The sequence below is a fragment of the Heliangelus exortis genome, chromosome 1 (genome assembly GCF_036169615.1).
Source record: "Heliangelus exortis chromosome 1, bHelExo1.hap1, whole genome shotgun sequence".
Taxonomy (NCBI): Eukaryota; Metazoa; Chordata; class Aves; order Apodiformes; family Trochilidae; genus Heliangelus; species Heliangelus exortis.
The window spans coordinates 78,756,099-78,775,357 of record NC_092422.1 but is presented as its reverse complement, the minus strand read 5'-3'; the positions used below and the strand labels follow the sequence as shown (position 1 = coordinate 78,775,357).

The following is a 19,259-nucleotide window of genomic DNA, read 5'->3' as shown; positions in this document are numbered from 1 at the left end:
GTTATTTGGTAAGGAAGTCCTTTTTCTACCTGGAGGCTGCTGCTGAAGATACCATACAGAAAACAGAAGTTACATGGGTGACAGCAGGAGGATGGTGAGGAAAAGAAATGATAGGCTTGTTAGAAAGAAGGGCTTGTGGGAAGTATGAAAAAAGAGAAGTGAAAGCTTTTTGTTGCAGAGGTAAGCAATACCTTTTCACAATGGTAAGCTGTGGAAAAAAAATAAATTCACAGACCAGAAGGAAGGAAACAGGAGATGATAGAGAAAAAAAATTAAAAATCTAGAAGACAGAACATAATAGAAAGGCAGAGAGAAAAGAACAAGACATATGGTGGAGCTCTGAAAGAGGCAGGAGGATGACATTTTTGCTAAATTAGAATATAGGGATGATGGATGATAATAAATAGGCTAATCCTGAGAGAAAACAGCAGAGAGTACAGAGAAGAAAAAATAATGAGCAGGATAATGAGCAGTTTGGAGACAAACTTTTTAGCAGAGCCTGTAGCAATGGGACAAGGGGTAATGGTTTTAAACTAAGAGGGGAAATTCAGACTAGATATAAGGAAGACATTTTTTACAGTGAGGGTGGTGAAACATTGGAACACATTGCTCAGAGAGCTGGTAGATGCCCCATCCCTGGAAACCTTCAAGGGGAGGTTGGAGAGGGCTCTAAGCAACCAACCTGATCTAGTTAATCGTGTCCCTGCTCACTGCAGGGGCTTTGGACTAGATGACCTTTAGAGGTCTTTTCCAACACCAACCATTCTGTGATTCTATAAAACACTGCAGCTGTACCCATGGTGCCTTTTGAACATCAAAACTGGGGTAAATCTCCTCAATGATCTGACCTAGGAACAAAAACCTGTCTAGTAGAATTAAGTGCAACTAGTTTTGGGACTGAAAAATCACTGTTGTGTTTCTTTCTTCACAGTTGACAGACCTGTCAGAGTTTATGCAGATGGGATATTTGACCTCTTCCACTCTGGCCATGCTAGAGCTCTTATGCAAGCCAAAACTCTATTCCCAAATAGCTACTTATTAGTAGGAGGTAAGATCAGAATTATTTATTGCACTAGATTTTTGCTTCACTATCAGAGAGTTATTGCTGTACTTGCACCCCCAGCTGTTTATATGCTATGACTTTGAATGCTGCTTTCACTCTGGGGGCTTTCTATAGGTGATTTGTCTTGAATTATGCCTCACAATTGCATCAATTAAAGTAAAAGTCAAATTCTGTCCTCAGCAGCACAGGCATCATTCCCATTCTAGTTAAAGCCAGTGCCTGCATGACTCTGAGCTTAGAATAGCTCCATATGAATAATTTACCTTTTTCAGTCATTACTCAAAATTGTTCAAAGATGAAGATGAGTGAATGAGATCAACCACTCATTTATTTCTGCCTCCTTGGTGCCTCCACCAGCCAGGCTCAGCCCACAGCCCCTGGCTCCTGGGACAGTACTCTGTGTATAGCATCAGCAGAAGAGCTAAATCTGTCCTGTTAGCACCAGAGACCCAAATGCAGGTCAAGATTTGAGAGTAGTTTTCAGCTCACAAATGTCTCTGGGCATGTTGCATCCTTACCAGTGGTTTGTGGGTCTTCTTTTTGCCATTAATATCTTCTCTTTTTTGCTATGTGTCTGGCTAACAGCTGTTCAGCAGTTGGTACGTGCCTGAGGAGTCATGGGAGGATGGCTGAGTCCTGCCTAGCTGGCTGTGCAAGCCCTGCTTTTTTTGTGAGGCCTCATAAACATTCATTTTGGTTCCAGTTTTGCTGCACCTTTGGGGTTCAGATATGCCTTCCATAAACATTTCACAGCAACCTTCTGCTGCTCAAATGCTTACAGCAGTGATAATAAAGCTAATGTGAATACAACGTTCAGACACTTCATTAGACAAACTGTATCTTTGTCCCAGATCAGTTTAAAGGCGGGGGGAAAAAGACCCAATATAGAGGTAAAGCAAAATCTTCTTATAAACACAGTATTTCATTTTACTCTTAAGTTTATGAATTGGGGCAATTTCCATGGAGCTCCCTGGGAGGGAAAGAAGACATCCCGTCGTTATGAAGGAAACATAGGACTCTCTTGTTTTCCTGCTGAGTGAGACAGTTTGCAGAAGAACCAGTGGAGGTGCAAGATGGTGAGGTTTAAAAAAGTAAAAAGTCAGTTATTTAGGTTTTGTTGTTGCTTTTAATCTAGTAGGAGGTGTCCCAGATCAGAGAAGGAGCTCTGGGACAAAAGCCTGGCTCCTATGAAATTCATGGCATAGCTTTACTTTGCAGACAGCACTCATCAGCTCCTTTCCCCAGCAAGGCACTGCCTTAGCATGTTTAAAAAATGGGCACCTTTCCACACCCACACAGAATTTGTACCACAAATGCACTGCTGCCATGTGTCTTTGTGGGCACCCCAACTAACCCCTTTTAATTCTTCTTGGAACTAATTATTTGGAGCTAGGATTTTTTTCCTCAGTAGATATTTATACCTTCCCAAATCAGTCAGCAGGATGACACAATCAAGAGGAAATATGGAGCTGATGTATGTGAACAAAGAGTAATCAAAAAATTAAATCAAACCTTTCTACAGAATTCAATCAATAATTACTGTTTTCCAATAATTTTAGTAGATCCTGTCTTCCAGGAGAGGGTAGCTTTAAGATAGCACAAAGGCTGTAAATAGCTATAAATACAATCCCAGAAGGGATTTTTCTACTGAAAATGCTTTGATTTCCATTAAATTTCTTGTCAGCAGGCATCAGAAATGACATAATAGGAAAGAGCAGCATTTTGCTAGCAGAAATTCATATATGTATATTATTATCTGGCTTTGAATTTTGCACGAACTCCAGGGCGATCTAAGCCTTCCTGCATTTTTCCTACTTTAAAGGTCCTTAATGACCATCACAGCAAGAACATCCATTTTAGATCTCAAAAAAGACTGCATCTTTACCAGCGCCTTGCTTGATAGGTTGATGTTTTCAAATTAGAAAGAAGCAGCAGCTGCTCATACTTCCCTGCAGCACTAATAATGTTGCACTTATCATTTGTAAAGAGCATTTACTATTTGTCCCAGTGTCACAGACAAGTGAGAACCAAAGGCACAGGTTTGACCTGTGGTGAAGGACAACCACAGTCAACCCAGCTATAAATGGGTATCACTTTATTCCATGTGGGGTGTCAAATGACTGTCATAGCTATAATACTGGACAGAGTTGCAGTTGTGGGTACCAAGCCACTGTGTTTTATGCAACATTACGTGGGTAGAAAGATAATATCTAACTTTTATAATCTTCCAGTAAGATGGATGTTGCTTCCTCTCATTTTAAAAGCAATGTGACAAAGTACTGGTACATCCAGAGATACAGATGCAGGATTTCCAGACTTGCTTGTTCCACTAAGAGCACACAGCTTCTCCCAGGCCTTTCCACAGGGCCTCCTTTTGTGATTTCCCATTTGAACATGGCACAAGACTTACTTCTCTATGAAACCTCTCACAGCTAAACTCAAGACAGATTCCTATAAAATCTGCCATGATTTCTTTTTCCATCAGTGTTTATGGAGAAACTGTTCTGCTGTGATTTAGAGCTTTGTTGGCAAATTCATAATTTAGATCATTGTTCACATGAGAACAAAAAGTGGGAACAGGAGGTCCAGAGAGACTGAGGGGTCTCCATCTTTGGAAACTCAACTCGACATAGCTCTGAGCAACCTGCCAGAGTTTGACTCTGCTGTTGAGGAAGAAGGTTGGACTAGGTGATGTCCTGTGGTGCCTTCCTACCTTGACCATTCTCTGATACATGAAATTTGCGAGCACTCTGTGATATCTGAAACTCCACTTGATTGTTTTAAAAGCATTGGCCATTACCCCTGAAGTTTCACAGCCCATGAAATCCCCACTTCTAGTGGGATTGAGTTTCCTCAAGGCGTGCATACCATCCCACCCAAGATGTCTTACAGTCTCTCACTTGTGTTCTGGCTGCAGCTTCAGAAAGGCAAAGATCTCTCAGAAGTCTATGGTTGTACCTGAAAACAGAATTTTTAGATGCCCCGGGGAACCCTAAAACTAGTTAAGCTAATAACGAAGGGCTTAATAGAATTATCAGGAAATAAGTAACTGCTGGTCATGCTAATTCTACTGAGCATGTAGCTATTTTGTTGACACTTCCATATTTTAGTTTGCAGTGATGATTTAACACATAAATTCAAAGGCTTCACTGTGATGAATGAAACTGAGAGATACGAAGCCCTCAGACACTGTCGCTACGTGGATGAGGTCATCAGAGATGCACCCTGGACACTGACACCTGAGTTCCTTGAAAAACATAAGGTACATTTCTCCCCTTATCACTCCTCTCCCCTGTCTAGACTGACAGTTGAGAATAAACTCATTACAACTGGGTAATTGTTTTAAACTGAAAAAGTAAATACAAGAACTTGTTCTAATTCAGACTAGATACAAGGAAGACATTTTTTACAACAAGGGTGGTGAAACACTGGACCAGATTGCCCAGAGAGATGGCATCATGTAGTTTCCACCGCTGGAAACATTCAAGGTGAGGTTGGACATAGCTCTGAGCAACCTGGTCTAGTGCAGGGGAGGTTTGGACTACATGACCTTTAAAGGTCCCTTCCAACCCAAACCATTCTACAGTTCTACAACTCTATAATTCTACAAACAGCAATCCTGTGAAATTCTGTTCGCTGGAGTAAATTGTTTAATTCAGTCAATTACAGTAATTTAAATTAGGTACACAACATTGCTTGCCTCAGATTGTTATATTTATCTTGCATTTTTTCCTTAGTATGCTAGGATGACTTCTGTAGTGGAATTTTGAATGCTAAAATTACACTGGAGAATAATCCGCACATTTCTAATCAGAAAGGAGCTCAGGAACCAGGATTTACCACATAGTGATTAGATTCCTGTTAAAGGCCTGAATTAAAGGCACATTTCTTATTAATGTCAAGAGGTACAGTAACTGGCCAGAAATACATAAAAATGTTGTGTCCTGTAAAAGGCAGGATATCATTTCCTATGTGCTATTGACTGTCTTTGCAATGTATATAAATCTTAACAAAAGGGTGATGGCTTTAGGATGAGAATGTCAAAAGCAAGTCAGCTGAAGTCAAGAAAAGAGATGAGCCTCCACAATGACCCCTCACTGAACCAAAATTCAGTGGTGGTGGCATGTGATTCTTCTTCTGTTCACTGGCAGATTGACTTTGTAGCCCATGATGACATCCCCTACTCCTCCGCTGGCTCGGATGATGTATACAAACACATAAAGGAGGCAGGTAAGAGCAACCTTAAAGTTTTAGCACCTTCCTTTTCAGCCTCAGCTCAAATTCTCTTACTGCTTTTTGGCTACAGCTTCTGAGAGAGGAGCAGGAGAGTTAATACCATGTTCTCTTACATCTAACAGTAGGTGCTGCTGACTTCAGCAGAAAGATTCACTTTGTAAAACCACAAAAGATGGCCTTGGCTGAAGTCTTGCCATAACCCTCAGGGAACACTCCAGGTCTGTCACAAGAGTTCCATTTGTGTTTTTAAAATAATTTAAGGGTGCGTAAGTAAGAGCTTTGCACAGATAAAAATGAGTTTATTTCTCTTTATTTCCCAGCCAACTTTAGTAGTTTGTTGATAACTGCAACCTGATGACTCTAACACAGCCTGGTCCTAAATACAGGCAAGCACAGGCACCCTTCAGGAGTCATTAGGATCCACTTCTGATTTGCACTGAGGGTTCTTTTTACTACACTGGCAGAGGGCTTAAATCAGTACCAGAGTAATTAATTTGCCCATGACTCTTTGGCACTTTGGTTGACTATCATGTGGCATTGAACATGATCAGGCTGAAGCAGTATCAGGAGTTTGTATTGCTTTGGTCCAAGGAAGCTGAATTAAATGTGAGGAGTTGATAATAAGCCAGAATTAGCCAGCAGCAGCTATCCTAACACAGTGAACGGTGCAGGAAACAAAATCAACCATATCTTTCTTCTCATGATCCTTGGAGGTGCTGCTTTGAATCCTGGCAGATCCATTCTCTTCCTGGCCCACATAAACGTGTATATTGGAGGCTTCAAAGATTCCATAGCAAATCTGCTTTATGGTAATTTGATGTGCAAAGTGACCTTCTCAAGCTATACAATGACACCAGTAGACTAGGTATTGAACTGAGATGAAAGATAAAGCTTTTTATAGCAGCAGTTGTTGATCTTTTTGTACTTCCACACCTCACTGTCGTGAGGTTTCAGACTCATAACCCTCCTTTGAGAACTGCTGTTCTACAGTTTCAGAGCTAGAACCAACTTACTTCACTAGGCAGTGGAGCAAGCATACCTCTGGTAAGGATGGGTCACCAAGGGACTTGAAGCTTATGTGTAGACCAGGCAGCTGTTTTGCCTTTCTTCTATAAGATTCTGAGTGCACAAGACAACATGACAGGAGCCCCTTAGTGTCACAGCATCAGGCTGGAGAGTGCTCAAACCTGGCACATCCTTATCTGCTGTTGCTGGGCAAAGGTGCAGTGCACACATGTCCTGAAGAAAAATTCAAACTTTGTTCACAGAATGGAGTGTGGCTTTACAGCTTCAGAGATTTGTGGTCTGTCCTGTGTTTGTCATTGCAAGATGCTGAGGAAGTGATTGCTGAAAAAGTCTTGTACAACTGGATTTTGTATTTTATAAGCTAGGAGTAATGGGATCTTTTTTGTGAAGAGTTTTGAGATCTGGTGCTGTAGCTGACCTAACACTCTGTAACCCCATTATTACGATAATGAATTTCCCCTTTCTTCTAGGCTGTTTTGTTTTAAATAGACTAATGCTGTGGCTGCACTTGTGCATCTTCCTTAATTCCAGTACTCCCATTTTCCCACATCAGGTTGTCAGGGAGCAGAGAAGCAGATGGGAACTGTGGAGCCCCTTGTGTAGATTCCTATTCCCCCACTCTCTTCAGTGGGTGGGAGGGGATGTGGATGATGGTGAGCTGGGTAACAGTGTGCTGACTAAACCTCTGCACATCTGTGAACAATTAGTTTGGAAAACATGAATCACATGAAGCAAATGAAAGCAAAATCAATGACTAAAAGTAATGTTCTCACACGTGCATCTGCTTGAAAGCAATTCAGCTTTTAGCTTAGCAAGGGTAGGGCTTGTTCATGTATTCTTGTAGGTGCTGTCTATAAAGTGGGTTTCACTGTTTCCAGATAGACTTTCCTGAGTGATTGCTGCAGGCCTGAAAAGCACAATCAGGGAAACCTCAGTGCTTGTGATTAAAATAATCTGTTTTTTTAGCAGAGTATCAGAGATCAGAAAGAAAAAATATCACATAGTATTTAATTACCAGAGGATGCTAAGCTTCTTGATTCCTTCTCTGAATCTTTTTCTAACCCTGTGAAATGAGCTAGCAATGCCTGCCTGCTTGAATCTAACATGTGAGGATTAATTTTTCAGAAGGTATAGCACCCTTTTAAGACAAAGCACTGCTTTTTTTTTCTTGCAAAACCATTTTACCTCATCTTACAGTGCTCTCTCAGCAGCAGCTTAATGTTGTAATTACATATAAGTGATAGTAGTAAGTTTTTGTAGCTCCAAGTAACTACTAAACCAAAGTGTGCTAGCAGCTTGCTAGTATTTATTGCTTTTGTGACTGAACAGTTCAAGTGCTCCTGTCTCGATGAGGAGCAATTAATAAGCAATATATTTCTTAGGTGTGTTGAGGGAAATACAAGTAGTATTAATAAAAGGCCAGTTTTCTTGGAGACAGATGTCTTGGAGCAGGGAGAGTGGCTATGTAGCCACTGACATGGCCAGGTGGACATGAAATGGGGGCTGTGCAGACTGATACCCTTGTACATAACCTGTGTTTGTTCACACTACCATTACTCTTCACCTTCCTGTTACAAGCTACTGGCACCTCCAAGGTGTGTAGCAGTAACTGCAATGCATCTTTTACCTGCAGGCACTTCCTGGCTTTGGCCAAGGCCAGAGGCTTGTCTGGTTTACACTGGTACAATAAATTTCTTTATTACCTCTGGTCCGGCATTTCTGTGTTGATCCTCAGCTCCCTGGTGCTTCCATACTTTCTCAGCAGGTTCTCTCTTTTCCCACTTTGCTCAGGAATGTTTGTCCCAACGCAGAGAACCGAAGGTATCTCAACCTCAGATATCATCACAAGGATTGTCCGGGACTACGATGTGTACGCCCGGCGCAACCTCCAACGAGGATACACGGCCAAAGAGCTGAATGTTAGTTTTATAAATGTAAGTGCATTCATCTCCATTTGCTTCTGAAATGCTCTCTCCTAGGACCCTGCATGTAGAGTTAGGGTTAAGAAAGGATACCTTCCTCCTATGGCTTTTAAAACAGCTGGGAACACCCCCTAGTCCTTTAAAAGCCACAACAGGTAGTGCAAGAGCACTAGTTGAAAGGATGGCTTCAGATTATTTAGTTTCCATGCACAGAACTGCACCTTACCTTCCAGTGAGGAGTAAACATTTAACAGAAATCTAAGTTTACTTTCCTTAATTTTTTTGTTTCAAGTCTGAAGTGAAAGCCTGGAGATAGCCCACTTAACTGAAATCTTCCTTGTGATTGGGCTGGCTCTCCAGAGGACTTCCCACTTCATTCCCTGGAACTGGGAAATCCTTTTACGAAGGACTGAATTGTGTCATTTCATGAGGGTTTTGAAGCCTGGCAGGAAAATCATAGATCACAGGGCATAAATATTTTATTTCCATTTGCTTTTTTTCCTCAGTCTTCTACACCTCTTTAAAAAACCCTGATTGTAAGTACTCCACCCAGAAGGATCACTGTTGCAAGCACCTGCTAAATTAAGGCATGCTGGATGCCTTGGGGGTTCCCACATTTATCCTTTAGCAGCTATGAGGTGAAGATGTGGTTGCATTAGGAATGCTTCCCCCAGTCTCAGACACTGGTATGTCCTGAAGTCCCTCCTGGCATTCCGTTGTTTAGCTTATAGTACTTTAAATGCAGAAATACTAATTTGCACTAGAGACTGACTGTGTCAAAATTAAAACCACAGGATTTCACCAAGGCAGAAGAGCACTGGTTTCCATCTTGAATGAAGGGCTGATGACCTATTAGGTGCAAAGTGAGTTTGGTTTCTTTGGGCTTTTGAGGATTTTCTTTGGCCTTGTGGCCCACAAAGATGGTTCTTGTAGCGAGTCACAAACTAGACTAAAACCCACCTCAGCAAGAAGCAGTATTTATTTTAAAAGTAAATTCTGGTGCCCATTAATTCACAGGAAATCAAAATCCAGTAGTGATCAGTGCTTCTGCAGAGACCATACCCCTCCAAGGGCACAGTGCTAGTTACCTGGGTGTAGTGTACATTTGCACAGCACAGAAGTGTTTGAAGACAAAAGTCCTTTAACCCTAAAGTATTTTAGCAGCTTGGCCCGAGAAGAGCTCCCTAACATTACCTTCTCTCTCCCTCTCTTTTTCAGTGTGACTTAGCAATTAGGACTTTGTTCTCTTTTCTGTGAAGTTTGCTGGCCACAAGCCACTAGCCTACACACATCCTTGTTGCAGCCAGAAGCTCCTGTACTAGCCAGGCTCGGAGACATTTTGGTCCAAGTTAACATCCAGGCTGGCAAGTCAGCAGTGAGCTACATTTGCTAGGAAACCCAGGGAGACTGGCCTTCTGCTTACTGCTAAGTTTGAGCTGCTAATTTCTCATTTGTACCCTTCACAAGATTAATATAATTTTCAAAGTGCATTCAGCTCTAAAATACGGAAAGATTTATGTAGTGGATTAAACACAGTAATTACACAGTTTTTTCAATATGTACCTTCTGCACTTTGTTCCACAAATGTTAAAATTGCATTTACAAAAATAACATGGGAATAGTTAACCAAGGCCATACGTATTAGGATACATTAATGCATTTTTTTCTTCTTCTCAGCTGTCAGTGGCTACTTATTTCAGAGTTCTTATATATTAATCTATATCCACATTTTTAAAACAGGAGAAGAAATACCGCTTTCAAAACCAAGTGGACAAAATGAAAGAGAAAGTCAAGAATGTGGAGGAAAAATCAAAAGAATTTGTTTACAAGGTGGAAGAGAAGAGCCATGACCTCATTCAGAAATGGGAAGAAAAGTCCAGGGAATTCATTGGCAACTTCTTAGAGCTCTTTGGACCCGACGGAGCCTGGGTAGGTATTCTACCATTGCAGAAAGCCCGAGTGGTTTTTATTTCTCTTCTGTGACACAGATCAAGAGCAGATTCCTTTGCTGCAGTCTTGGTTTTGAAAGCCAGCACAGTAGGGCAACGCCAGACCTGCTTGCTGAATCCAATAGCACATGCCAATACTGCAGTGGGGGATTTGCTACTTCTGGCTGTTGCTTCTTTGGGTTGATTTCTATCTTTTGTGAAGGTGTGAGGCTGAATGAGGTGTGATACTGCATTCAGCAGAGCTGCATAACAGCAACACAAGAGCAAACAGGATTTTCTCCCCATTAGTACTAAATGGGATCACACAGACATCAGGGAGAGATTATACACTGGAGGTGGTGAGGGAAACAGGGACACTGAAAAGTTTTCCAGTAGTTCTTTTCATGCTCTGTACTCAGCTGTAGAAGATGGCAATTTTTTAACTTTAAAAAAAACCTACTAATTTAAATCTCCAAGAAATTATTGGCATGTCAAGCAGCCAGGCTTGTCTAACTGACTGCAGGGAAGGCTCAGGTGGACTGGAAGCGCTTCTGAAGTTCTCCTTGGTATGTGCTGGGTCCACAGAGCCCATTTATCAAAGGTGCCCAGGTGCCTTGAAAAGCATATGTGCTGAATCAATAAAACTAATGCTAAAAGAGCATGTGAAACCCACAGGAGGCAGGAGGAGTTTGGCTGTGTGGAGAAAGGAGAATAATTTCAAAGCCTTGATCCTATTCCATGGCTCTGTCCACTCAGCACTGCACACTGCTTGTGTTTTTAAGAACTCTTTGCTGATAGAACAGTTTACCAAATCTGATTAAAGAAAAACTTCTCTGCAAAGGTCTTCGGGGGGCTGTGGAGGTGGCCTCCTGCTTACTGCATAAGTGTCCCAGCCTCAGAGTAGGAAATCTGGTCCAGCCACAGAGACCTTTTGCTATGAAAAAGAGTGAAATCTCCTTGCGGTGTTGTAGGAAAAGCATCATGAGAGTGAGCTGAGAGGTGGTGTGGCTTTTTAAAAAATCAATTTAAGCCTTCCAACAAGAACGACTTAAAATAATGGTAACTTGCTATTAGTGTCAAAACTGTTATTAACATTAATTTGCCTTATCACTGTTAGACATTGCTTTTAATGTTGACATTAAAAGTACAGGAATCGTTACGGGCATGCAAGATTCCTGGATCAGTAATTTGCATGCCATTAATATGCTGTTATTATTTCACAAATAATTATTATAATATGGTTTATGCTAGCATCAATTTTCTAAAAGTAAGGGCTACATAACCCACCCAAGAAATGCCTGTTTATGAGAAAGGTCAAAACGTCAGTTTTCAAACATCTAAATGTCTGTACTTTGTTGGCAATTTTGCCCACCTGTGCAATCCCCATATGTATATTTTTCTGTCAAAGAGTCACAAAGGTATTAGAAACAATTAACATGGCATGAAACTTTGTCTTGACGCTTGAGAAAACCACCACTGCAACTTGGTAGGGAGACCCTAAAGGCAGAGATGCTGCTCCACAGACAGGGAACACATTTCTTTCCACCTTCTCTCAGACACGTATGAGCAGGCAGCTGCATTCCAGGTCAGTGGACAGACAGCAGGGCTCACAGGGAGGGTGTCTGTACCAGCCTCCCTCGGGGAAGGGATGAGGTGTCCCTTCAAAGGGCCCATTTCCCACCACTCATTGCACAGAGGGGGCTGGGAGTGGTTGCAGCAGGAAAGGGCTGCATCCCCTCAGACAGCAGCAAGGGCTGAGAGGAATCTCCCAGGCTGCCACTAGAACCCAGGGCCAGTCTCAGCGCAGCCTTGAAAGAATCAGTGGCTGAAAACCATCAGTGCTCTGTAACACCCAACTGGCACCTGTTTTGTAAAGCACAAAGGACCATCAACATTTAGGCAATATAATGCAGAAACAAGCAAAATATTTTTGCCAAGTCGTAAGTTTTCCAAAAGGAAAAGCTCGTCTCCATAAACTGTTTGGGTGTACCTGAACTTGCTTCAGCCAAGGCTCTGAAATTATTTTCCCACCCCCGGTAAAGGTCCACAGCACACACAGCCTTGTCTGACCCTCCTGCACTTCCAGGGAGCCATTAACACTTGGTTCCACTTCTTCAACAGCCTGAGGAGCACTCCCCCTTAGGAAGACCTTGCCTGCACAGGGCATGAGTTCCTGGCCTTGCCAGAGCACAGCTGCAGGGCAAGTCATGCTGCAGGCAGGTGAATTACACCACCACCTCCTCCTGCAGCAGCAGTTGTGGGTGTAGCCAGTAACCTGTTGGACAGAGGAGTAATGCAGAAGGCAGGATGCAAACTGGACTTCAGCACTTACCCTGCTGAAGATGTGAGTGCACCAGCTTGTTAAAGCAACAAACTCTTTGCTGGAGCAGGGATGGGGGTGCAGGCATCCTACAGCCTGGCTGAGGGCCCAAGCAGTAAGGTAGGGGTGCTCCTTTCCATCCCTGGCCCATGTGGCCCAAGATACAGTCAGATACCTCCTGCCACGTGGGATACCAGCCAAGCTGGGCAGCTTTGATCTCTCCCAGCACTGGTACCAAAACACCATGAAGCACTGCATCGTCACTGAGCTTTTTGAAGTGGCTGGTAAGGTGCCAGGGGCAGGAAGGAGCCCAACTGTTTCACTTGGCCAGGGAAAAGATACAGAATTGGGGTTTTTTTGTTGGGGGTTATCTTCAGTGAGGTGCTAAACAGACCAAGTCAAGCCAACAGAACCTCAGGATCTGTGATCTAAAGAGAATTTTGCACTCCTACCACTAAATTTCAACAGGCTCTGGGGCTGTGCCAGCCCCTTGTGACATCCTCATAGCTCTCAGCTGCAGAAACCCTCCCTCCCCCAAATACTTTCTGGAACTATTTAGCAGGAGCAACCACCATCTGCTGGCTATGAAGGGTTTAGGGAATCTTGACTATATTGAACCTAGCAGTAGTGTGCACGGGGTGGTTACACACTGTGGATCTTTACACACGAGAGCGTGGCTACGCGTGGCTCCAGGCAGGAGCTGTTCTGTCACTCTGCACTGCAGCAACATCCAGGCTCTAAAACAGAGTTAATAAAGGCCCCTGGGATAAATATATAAATCGGACGAGAGAGCTCACAGAGGAAGAGTTAAGCTTGGTATTTGTGCTCAGCTGTTAACCACCCAGGTTAGGAGACACCAAAAACCTGATGGGAAAACCAAGAGTGTGCCCCTCCCCTGGCAGGGAGTATTGCGCATCCCAGGGGGGGGAAGAAGAACATCCACATGGTCCTTGCCAAGGAAGAAGGTCAGCACAGAGCAGAGTCACTGCAGAGGGAAGGGGAGGAGGAGCAAGACAAAAACTCAGGCTGAGAAAGTCTGTGGAGTGCAGCTGCACAAGCAGGCAAACCCAGCATACATTCTGCAGAAGCGTTCAGCTCTCAGACCTGAGCAGCAACTTAACTTTGTCTGGGCTGGCTCTTCCATTTCAGCCCAGCATCGACTGCGACCCGATGCCCAGTACTTCAGCTGAGGCTGAGCCTTCTCCTTCCCCAACTCCAGAAGGAGCAGCGGGGCACTCGCATTTGGAATTTTCCACATGAAGCCTGCAGCAGCCACACAGTATATGCCAGATTCCCTGTAACCCAGCCGAACGCAAGGCCACGTAGGAGCTAAGAAACAGCAGCATTTGCCTTAGTGTAGCAGACTGCCTGACTGAAAAGGGGGTTTCTTCCACCCTCCCAGCTCTGGCAGGTCTCCACTCAGCTTTACAAAGCAAAAACAACAATAAAGGCCAAAGCAGAACACAGAGCCTGCATGTGTTTCTCTTCTCATCAAAGACACCTGAATTCTGACATTCCCACCCCCAGTTTAAGGGTACAGCTTGGTGCCTGCTCCGCGTAGCTGGGGAAGTGGCTGCCTTGTATTTGGCTGGGCATCAGGCAGCCTCCCTTAAGAAGGGAGAGTTAAAAAGGCTGTGCTAGCTGGGAAGCTCAGCAGGACACTGATGGTCCAGCCCTGGGTGGTCCAGGAAGCAAGGAACATGGAGAGTTCAGGCAGACCACAGACTTTTTGAGGCAGAGTGTGGCAAATGCACACACACACAAAAAATCCAAATAAGGAGTTCCCCCTGGCTGACTTAGGCCAATACACAAAGTTGCCTCTCACACCAGGGTGTCCCATATAGCAAAAAAAAGAAAATCAAACCCAAAACCCTCCCGTGTAAACACTGGGTTATTGCAAGCACAGCAGAAGAGGCGACGGGCAGGTGTGGGCTGAGCTGGCCGTGCCTCAGAGCAGTCTGTGCTGTCACCCCGCTCTTCCCCAGGTGAGAGGCACAGCCCCAGGTGCAGCCCCTGCCTGCCCACAGACCTGCCCCCCCCACCTCTGTGCTTCACTCAAAGAGGATCTTTTCACATTCCTTTTGCAGAAGCAAATGTTCCAGGAACGAAGTGGACGAATGCTTCAGGCTTTTTCTCCCCGGCAGAGCCCAAACAGCAGTCCGACACGAGGCCGCTCCCCATCCCGCTCTCCTTCGCCACCCTGGGTCTTCAATAAAGCTTCTCCTCCCTCTTCTCCAAAAGCTGCCTCTGCTTCCCTCAGCAGCATGAGCGAGGGAGACGAGGATGAAAAGTAACGAAAACAATGTATTTTTTTTAACCATGAGACAGAAGAACAAGCTATGAACTCAACTGCTGGATGGGGGGGGGAAGCGTTAGGAACATCTGGGGCATCTCTGACAGCAGGGAACCCGCTCTGGGAGAAGATGCTGAAAAGAGACTGGAGCACAGCAAGGAAGATCTCAGGAAGAGCTTATCCCATCCCCAGTCAGTCCCTAGAGGCCCGGCCAGCAGTGCTTGCCAGACGCCGGAGCAGGGCAGACAGACAGTAAAACATAAACTTTTGTGCGAGTTCCTGTCCATGTGTTGCTGCTTTCAGCTGCTGCAGCCAGGCCAGGTCAGCGGGGGGAGCCCTGCAGGGAGCCGGGCTGCCGGGAGGAGCCCTCTCAGTTCCCCTTCCGGGGCTGGCACCTTGGAACATGACAGCTACGGCCTGTGGATGGAGAAGATGCAGTTGTACTGGACCCTGCTAACCTTGAGCTCTTCTGGCACAGGGAAATGGCAGTGCTGCAGCAAATAACATTCAGAAATGGGAAATAAAATACTGTGGGGTTTTTGGTTTTTTTTTTTTTTCTTTTTTGAATGAAATCTGCCCCAGATCCCAAACTACGCCAGTGAATTGGAGAGCTCTCCAGCTGAGTCGGTGGAGATCTGTTTAATATATTCAAGCTATTGAATGCTGCTTGTTGACCAAGCCTCTGTATGGGTTGTATGTAAAGAGTTGGGCTGTATTTGCTTTATCAAATCACTCTCCATGTTCCTAGTGCCTGAGCAGCTACCTGGTAACTTCTGTTTTGCTCCCTGGCTTTGCACTTTGGAGGCAAGAAAGTAAAGACAGTCCTAGCAGGAATGCTTTGTTGTAGGAAATGGATGGTTTGAAGACATTGTTGATTTTTCTAGGTAAATTCTAAAACACATACGAGATCCCAGGGCCTCAGGATATGGCCTCCTACAAAATCCTGCTGCTCCTTGCCAGCTACCACTAAACCAGTGGCACAGTAGTGCTGCTCTCCTCACATGCTACTCAGCCAGTTAAACAAACTTCTCATCAAACTCTTAACAAGATGTGGTCACAGATACACTGCCCCAGCAGGGGTCTGAGACCCTTCCTCTACCCTAACACGGAGATAAAGTTGGCAAAAACAAAGAGAACTTTTTAAATAGGATTAGGCACGGGTTTTTTCTCTGAGACATCCATAGAGCCTCAAGCAGAACCACAGCAAGGGCAGCACAAGTGCAGCTTTCCCCTCTCCAGCTGATCTTCCAGCTTGGCAAAGCCAGACCTGCCTGCTGTCCCACCAATTGGTCCCACAGCTGGGGAGGTGGCTGCAGACTTGCAGGATTTCTGAGCACCGGGGGGACCCCCAGCCCCCAAGGCTGCCCTGCCCCACAGCACAAAAAGCCATGGGAAGCATCCACCCTGCACCTCTGTGCTAGGGCTGGGAAGCAACAATGCAGTTTTGATCCCAGGTTTGCAAACCTCCTCCTCCTCCTCCCTCTGTGCATTGGCACCTTTGTGGCTCTGCAGCAGCAGCAGCAGCTTTGGTGCCAGGCCAGCAAGGCAGAGGGTGCCACCACCCACCCGCCCGTCCCACCCACAGCCTGCCAGGCACTGACCCCAGGCAGCCTGGGCAAGGGGTCCCAGCAGCAGAACTGCCCCTGTGCCACTGCCCCCTGGGGCTGCAAACCCCTTAGGACACAGCGAGCTGTGGGAAGCACAGACAGCACCGTGCTGGTTCCCTGCTCTGAGCAGCTCCTGGAACAGAACCCTGCCAAGGAACGAGACACCCAAGTGCTTAAGCACACGTGGTGGTAGTACCTGGCAGCAGTTGTGTCCTTCCTCCCCCTCGGCCCTCCCAGCCCCAGCTACCATCCTTACCTCCCCAAGTGGGAGATAGGGTAAACTTGTCTTCTTCCCAGATACTCCACCAGGCAGGTAAATTACAGACCCTTGTATCAGGCACCAAATTAGCCCCACACTGATCATTCCCTACAGCTTTCATCCCTCCCCCACCATGGGGTATAACCAATTTTTCTTTGGGAACACTTTGCCAGTCATTTCTCTCGACTACCCCAAGACTAAATACATAAGATCTCACAGCTTGCTTTGCCAGTTCCTCCTTCAGAGCTGTAGAGAGATGAGCAGGGAATAGGGTGAACTACTACGTTCTCTAGAAACTGCAAAGGGAGAAGAGCCACAGCAATTCCAGCTGCCGCCAGCTGTGCGCCCAATGGGACGATGCAAATAAGACCTTTCTCAGCCTTAGGCAACCTGTTACTGTAATTTCGTACCTGGGATGCACTTCTTAAGTTTTTCTGATCCTTTGCAAGTCTTGTGTCTTCCCATCACAAACCACTCCTCCACCATGGGAACCGCCTGCTCTCTACTGGTGCTGTTTATACGAGGAGCCATGTCCAAATGCAACAGAAGTGAGCTGGTTAGTGTTGTTCTTTGCTTTTCCTGTTTCGTTTTTTCGCCTTCCTTTACTGTTTCACAGCTCTTGAGCAGTCATTTGAGTGGAAGACAGCACCACGACTTCTAAATAGGGACTGGAGAGAAACTCACCAGTGACCTCTTCTTACCAGAAGCTGTTCCTCAGAGTCACAGGTGGCTACAAAGCCATATTCTGTACCAGACATCCTTTTGCGTTTAGGATATCAGTAAGCTGAAGCCTTTGCCTTGCTAGTACAGGCACCAATGTCCATGTGCTATTTCCAGCAACCCAGAACCTCATTGTCTCTGGACACCTACAGGGTAATTTTGCACTTCTGAGTCATGGTTGGGTTTTATTTTTCATGAACATCGCTTTAAATTCAGTCATATTTATCAGCCAAGCTCACATGGAAAATAAAGATTGTACAACAGATACTGCTGCCTTTCACCTTCATTTTATAGCACCTCTGGATGCATGAACACAACCCCCAGCATAAGCCCCACTGAAAGCACCGTGCTTGTGATCCCCATCCTTTGAACCTTAGGGAGCTTTACAACCCCACAGGTGCCCCCGCAGCAGCTTCACCACCCCCAAATCCTGCTGCTGGAGTCACTTCTGCTGCTCTCCCCTCTGACGGGGTCACCTCTCTCCTTGCCAGCACCCGCGTTTTCCTGCCTGCACAGCCAAGGTGTGGAAATGCTCCCTCAGCTGGCGCAGTGCAGCGTCAGACACCAGCAAGCCAGAGACCTCCCTTGCCGGCTGCCCCAGCACGGGGAAGCCAGGAACCACTATTTTAATCCTGACTTCTAAGTGGAAGGAAGAGGCGGAGCTTTTGCAGCTGTCCTGGTTCTGCTTCTGAAAAGCAGCAGCAGCAGCAGCTGTGACGCTCCTGTGTGCAGCAGGGTGGGGTGCAGCTGGGCCACGTTTATCTCAAACTGCATCAAACAAGCCCCAGGGTACAACTCCTGACACTGACTCTTCCTCCAGCTGTATCAGTCGAATGCCCGAATGTCCCTGCTTCACTCTTTTTTCCTTTCTGCAAGAAGAAAAGTTGTTACTGCAGCAGCTGTAGAAACTACAGTTTATTGACTGAACAGTCTTGCCTCAGGCAGGCAGGAGCTGAAAGCAGCGTGCAGCAGCTTAGGGCTTCCCAGCTAAGATATTTTTAATTACGGAATAAGAAAATTTCAAAGTCATTCAGCATGGCAGAGAAACTATTTAAAGGCACGAAGGGTCCACACCAAGATGTTTCCTGTTAATGCAAACTTTATTACTTAAGAAGGACTTGGGGGTATGTTGAGCAATGTCTTGCATCACTTGGGAGGTACGCGAGACGTCCTCGAACGTTCCCAGGAGTGGGAAAGTCAATCTGGCTGCAGTCTCACTTCTCCTCTGCCACCAAGCTGCCTCCACATCCCCACGGAGAGGAGCCACGTGTGACCAGTGCCCCTCCCCAGTGCCTCACTGCCTTTAAGGTGCTGGTTCTGCACACACACACGAACCTGCACAGCCCACAGCGCTCTGGGATGGGGCAACGGGGACCCTGGTTCACCCAGGCCTAAATCCAGGGATAACACCATCCCTCACCTGGGCCCTCCCAGGCACGGTGACACAAAGCAAGGGCTGCAGCACCTGGTAGCAGCGCGTGCCTGGACTGAGAAACAAGCACCGAGTTACATTTGTTAAACACTTTGATTCCAGCAGTCTGAGCTGGAAAGCTTTTTCCATTTTTTAATTGGGGTTCCAATGTCCCTGCACCTTAGAAACCATGAAAACACAAGGGAGGAGCATGACTAGAAGTCATCAGGAGGTCTGCTGTCAGCTCATATGAGCTGACACAAAACAGGCAGAAGAATGATTGAAATCTGGCTGCAGGAGCAGAGATGACTTTCTGCAGTACAAGGCAAAGCTCTTGTGCCAGTGCTTGTGGAACATCTGCAGTTATTTCCTTAGTTTTAAATCCTTCCATCATTTAGATATGAAATACAACATTGTGTGAGCTCACTCACAGGAATCAAAGGCTCAAGAAAGATCAACATTAAAAAAAAAAAC

General features: G+C 45.4%; 1 protein-coding gene across 6 annotated transcripts in view; it reads left to right on the top strand.

Annotated features, from left to right (window-relative positions):
* The window catches only part of PCYT1B (phosphate cytidylyltransferase 1B, choline), a 30,916-nt gene extending 13,277 nt beyond the window's left edge, over positions 1-17,639 (top strand). For 2 of the 6 annotated variants that reach the window (XM_071750171.1, XM_071750157.1), the window contains exons 3-8: positions 932-1,048; positions 4,174-4,325; positions 5,215-5,293; positions 8,117-8,259; positions 9,988-10,176; positions 14,583-17,639. In XM_071750171.1, the coding sequence (XP_071606272.1) occupies positions 932-1,048; positions 4,174-4,325; positions 5,215-5,293; positions 8,117-8,259; positions 9,988-10,176; positions 14,583-14,789 (887 nt within the window). In that variant the 3' untranslated portion in view covers positions 14,790-17,639. Of the gene's footprint in view, positions 1-931; positions 1,049-4,173; positions 4,326-5,214; positions 5,294-8,116; positions 8,260-9,987; positions 10,177-13,644; positions 13,958-14,582 lie in introns of those variants that run through there. The other 4 variants (XM_071750191.1, XM_071750167.1, XM_071750200.1 and 1 more) reach the window with 2 other exon arrangements.
* The last annotated feature ends 1,620 nt before the right edge of the window (positions 17,640-19,259 follow it).